The following is a 5,587-nucleotide window of genomic DNA, read 5'->3' as shown; positions in this document are numbered from 1 at the left end:
AGATGAACAAGACATTTTTCAGTTTCCAGTAATGACTGTGTTGTTACTTTCGGTGCTGCTTTAGTATGGATCACAGCCAACCCTTATTTTCAACACAACTTCCTGTCCTTGTTCATGGTGGCCACAGCACAAGAATAAACTTCATAATTCTCATAATTCTGACCCTTTGCGTTTTTATTAACAGCATTTACTTGTACTTTTACTTTCAATACTTAAATACATTTAATATCAGAAAATTACTTTTGATACTTAAGTACTTTTGTACTTAAGTACAATAAATATCAGATACTTTAAGACTTTTACTCAAGTAGTATTCTAATAGGTGACTTTTTACTTTTACTTGAGTAGCTTTCCAGTAACGTATCTTTACTTTTACTCAAGTATGGCTTTTGAGTACTTTATACACCACTGGTTATAACCCATTTATAACATTATATAAAACATGCTTATTTACAGTATATATAATGTTTATATGGAATCACTGGTGTAGACTGTTTCAATGCCACGTTAAGATCTTAGACCTAATCTTTGAGCAAAAACAGTAAATAATGATCAGTATAATCATATTGTTGTTATGATGCATTCTTTTATCAATGATGTAAAATCCTGTTATAATGAACTGATAAAGTAATTCTGGCTAATTTTGTCTAGTTTTTGTCTAGTTTGCTCTTTAATAATGCTATAAAATAAATTTTTAATTCAATAATTGTTGATCAAAGCAGACCTCTGGATACAACATTCACGAAGAAGAAAGAAAGAGAAAAAGAAGAAAAGATGTATCAGAGCAACATTTATGAAAGTTTACCTCAGCAAACATCCTGTGAGCAGAATAACTCTTTATTCATCAGATAGATGAAAACAGGACATGATATTACAAAGTGTGTTCATTATTTACTCATCACATCTTTTACTGAAGTAAAAGTACTATACCACACTGTGAAAATATACAAATAAAAGTCCTGCATTGAACATGTTGCTCTACATAAAGTCGACTCTTTCATGGGAGCTAAAACCTTAATTTCTGAAGTACTACTCGTGTTAGTAGTATTCTTATTGTTATATTCACGACAGAATCTGAATGAGTGGCACAAGTAGAATATTGGTGTCAGTCGTGTTATATATTTTATTTTGAAACGTTACACCGGAAGTGTCTTCTCTGTTGTTCGAGGTGCGGTGGAGACATCTTTTATATTGAAACATTAAACCGGAAGTGTCCTCTCTGTTGTTCGAGGTGTGGAGAGAAGCTCGTTAGCTCAGTTTGTGTTTAACTGTTTAAAAGTGAAGTTTATAGTTTAGTTCTTTGTTCTTCCAGAAGTTCACATCATGGCGTACCAGCTGTACAGGAACACAACTCTGGGAAACAGTCTGCAGGAGAGTCTGGACGAGCTCATTCAGGTATATATTATATGTATAACGTTTATGTTTAGCATGATGCTAACGGAACCTCTCACAGCTAGCAGACGTTAGCATGAGGATAGTCTGGACGAGCTCATTCAGGTATATATACTGTTTATATATATATATATATATATATATGTTATTATTTGATTCTGATTTAGCATGATGTTAACGGAACCTCTCACACCTAGCCTACATTAGCATGATGCTAACGGCAGCCATGGCGAACAGTGACGCTAGTTAGCTTCAGCTCGTAGCGGGCTAGCTGACGCTTTATAAATATCATGTATGTTGTTGTTTAAAGGGTTAGTTAAGGTCTTCTTTGTGGGGTTCTTATCCACAGTCTGTGTTTCCTACAGTAGATTATAGTTTGGTACCAGCAGCAGCAGATTGTAACCACCTAAAACAAATCAATATCAGTTGAAGTGTTCTTTCTATTAAGGAAGAGTATCTGTTGTTGTTGTTAATGGAGGCTTCTGGCCTTGAAGATAAGTTCCAGTTCTTCTTTTGGAAGATCTTTGGAGATATTCTGAACAAACACTCACGAGAATCCAGCTTCTTTTAGGCTTCATCCACAATAATAAATAATAAACTAATACGTCTATGTTTTAAATCCGGGGTTTTAAAACAAAAACCATCTCCGTCCAGGCTAACAATCCTAAAAACAGGTGTAAACAGAATTATAGTCTTTATTAATGAAAGTTAGTGCTTCATACTTAAGATCTTCTATAAAGGTCTTTATATCTCAGACAACTAATTGCTGCTTCGTTGTCTATTCTCTCTCTCTCTCTGCTGGAGGCTGAAGTCTCTGTCCTACTGGAGACCAATCAATGCTTTTGTTCCTTTACAGTTTGTGTGGACTTCAAAATAAGCATTAATAAGAAAAGGAAAGTCCTCTGTTTTCAAAGCCTGAAACTGTGACTTCAGATGTCTCCGTAGGTTTGATAACGCTGCTCACTAGCTGCTTCCTCCTCATGTGCGCAGTAGTGGAATTATTAAATCTAGAATTTAACTGAACAGCTGCAAGTAAAGACAACAATGTCATCAACACCTGTAATGTTTAATTAACCTGGTAGTCGATCGTTTATCAAGACTGTTTGTGACTTACAGTAAAGAGTCATGTGACACATCGTGACCGCTAACAACCAATCAAGTAGTGAACGTCTACGTCATTGTTTACTAACTTATGTGTTTGCGCTCCACACGAGGAGGTCATCCAGAGTTCTAAAACGTGTCCTCAGGGGCATTTCTAACCATGTCTGTTGTCTGTGCTCTAAAACGCCGGCCTAGTTTTGACGCTCAGTGTAAACAACCAAAATATCTTCCATAACGTGTTCATACACTTCATACAACAAATAACCTTTTCTTGTTCATGTTCAGCTGCATATCAGTACCTGGTTCTATCTCATAGAATGAACTTTAATCTGTAGGAAGTATATATTCGTCTCTAATATCTATTTTATATTAATGTGAAAACATCTCCTTCAAACTACTGGATTTATTCAAGTTCATCACCAAAACTACATTTTACAGTTTCCACCTGAACGCATCATGATAATGTTATAATTCACTTTAATAATATTAATGTGTGTGTAGACTCAACAGATCACTCCTCAGCTGGCTCTTCAGGTCCTCCTTCAGTTTGATAAAGCGATCAACACAGCTCTCGCCAACCGAGTCCGTAACAGAGTCAACTTCAGGGTGAGTCCTCTGACCTCTTAAACCTAACCATCAGTCTGTGCTGATCCCTGTGTACTACTACCATCAGTGTACTGATCCCTGTGTACTACTACCATCAGTCTGTGCTGATCCCTGTGTACTACTACCATCAGTCTGTGCTGATCCCTGTGTACTACTACCATCAGTCTGTACTGATCCCTGTGTACTACTACCATCAGTGTACTGATCCCTGTGTACTACTACCATCAGTCTGTCCTGATCCCTGTGTACTACTACCGTCAGTCTGTACTGATCCCTGTGTACTACTACCATCAGTGTACTGATCCCTGTGTACTACTACCATCAGTCTGTACTGATCCCTGTGTACTACTACCATCAGTCTGTACTGATCCCTGTGTACTACTACCATCAGTCTGTGCTGATCCCTGTGTACTACTACCATCAGTCTGTGCTGATCCCTGTGTACTACTACCATTAGTCTGTGCTGATCCCTGTGTACTACTACCATCAGTCTGTACTGATCCCTGTGTACTACTACCATCAGTCTGTACTGATCCCTGTGTACTACTACCGTCAGTCTGTACTGATCCCTGTGTACTACTACCATCAGTGTACTGATCCCTGTGTACTACTACCATCAGTCTGTGCTGATCCCTGTGTACTACTACCGTCAGTCTGTACTGATCCCTGTGTACTACTACCATCAGTGTACTGATCCCTGTGTACTACTACCATCAGTCTGTACTGATCCCTGTGTACTACTACCATCAGTCTGTACTGATCCCTGTGTACTACTACCATCAGTCTGTGCTGATCCCTGTGTACTACTACCGTCAGTCTGTACTGATCCCTGTGTACTACTACCGTCAGTCTGTACTGATCCCTGTGTACTACTACCAGCAGTGTACTGATCCCTGTGTACTACTACCATCAGTGTACTGATCCCTGTGTACTATTACCATCAGTCTGTACCTATCCCTGTGTACTACTACCATCAGTCTACCTATCCCTGTGTACTACTACCATCAGTCTACCTATCCCTGTGTACTACTACCACCGTCAGTCTGTACCTATCCCTGTGTACTACTACCACCGTCAGTCTGTACCTATCCCTGTGTACTACTACCGTCAGTCTGTACATATCCCTGTGTACTACTACCGTCAGTCTGTACATATCCCTGTGTACTACTACCACCGTCAGTCTGTATATATCCCTGTGTACTACTACCGTCAGTCTGTACTGATCCCTGTGTACTACTACCACCGTCAGTCTGTACTGATCCCTGTGTACTACTACCGTCAGTGTACTGATCCCTGTGTACTACTACCGTCAGTGTACTGATCCCTGTGTACTACTACCGTCAGTGTACTGATCCCTGTGTACTACTACCGTCAGTGTACTGATCCCTGTGTACTACTACCGTCAGTCTGAACTGATCCCTGTGTACTACTACCGCCAGTCGTGTACTTCTACCGCTAGTCTCAGCGGTTCCTCTTTTGTCCACAGGGTTCTCTGAACACGTACCGGTTCTGTGACAACGTCTGGACGTTTGTTCTCAACGACGTGGAGTTCAGAGAAGTCACCGACCTCGTGAAGGTCGACAAGGTCAAAATTGTTGCCTGTGATGGAAAGAGCGAGTCGACTCAGAACAAGAGTGATAAATGAGTATGAATATTATATTAATATTTCTTATATATATACACACGTGTGTATACATCAGCGTCTCTGCCTGTTTCCTCTGTAGTTAACGTTCATGTTGTTTTCTCTCTACAGACTTCAACGCTGCAGACCGATGACTCTCTGTGTGTCTGATGAGTCACAGATGGACCTGAACTGTACATATAATTTATTACAGTAGAGAGAGAGAGACTGTTCCTGCAACACTTTTTTTTAAATTATTACCAGTTTGTGTTCAGTTTGTTATGATTGAGCTGGATCATCTTTAATAAAAACTTTATTTAAAACGGTTTTGATTAAACTGATATGTTCCTTCTTCAATGTAAAGCCTGGTAGAATGAAAACGATGACCTCATTTTATATGTAAAGATTCCAGACTGATCAATAACCTTCAACTTGTAAACATTAGTGTCTGATTTGAATCATATAAAGTCACAAGATTTAAATGGTCATAAATAATAATGTATTATTTTAGATTAAACTACCAGCAGTTGATAAAGTAGTTAAAAATAAAGTGATGAACACATTAATGCATCAATAATGTAATATATATTATTCTGCATAATGAGTACTTCTAATTTTTATAATATAATTGAACCCTGGCCAGCGTGTTTGTGTACTATGGTATTAGTACTTTTACTGCAGTAAATGTTCTGAGTACTTGTTAGTATTTTTAGGTGATCTCTAGAAGTGAAACTTTAAGACCTGAAGCGATGATGATTAATGCCATTAAATGAATACATGACATTTTCATCCTACAGCAGTAATAGTTTCTCTTCTACTCATTCTAATGCTGAATCTAAATATACTATATTTAGTTTTTCCTCTTCT

The 5,587-nt window shown here is 38.3% G+C and overlaps 1 protein-coding gene across 1 annotated transcript; it reads left to right on the top strand.

Annotated features, from left to right (window-relative positions):
- Window positions 1-1,216: 1,216 nt before the first annotated feature.
- gtf2a2 (general transcription factor IIA, 2) lies at window positions 1,217-5,046 on the top strand. The gene is made up of 4 exons (XM_079292966.1): window positions 1,217-1,395; window positions 2,995-3,099; window positions 4,586-4,744; window positions 4,853-5,046. The coding sequence occupies exons 1-3, from the start codon at window positions 1,324-1,326 to the stop codon at window positions 4,742-4,744; spliced, it is 336 nt and encodes a 111-aa protein (XP_079149092.1). The 5' UTR covers window positions 1,217-1,323; the 3' UTR covers window positions 4,853-5,046.
- Window positions 5,047-5,587: the final 541 nt, after the last annotated feature.

This window comes from Melanostigma gelatinosum (assembly GCF_949748355.1).
Source record: "Melanostigma gelatinosum genome assembly, chromosome: 2".
Lineage (NCBI taxonomy): Eukaryota > Metazoa > Chordata > Actinopteri > Perciformes > Zoarcidae > Melanostigma > Melanostigma gelatinosum.
The sequence above is the reverse complement of the archived record's forward strand: the minus strand, read 5'-3'. Positions and strand labels throughout refer to the sequence as shown.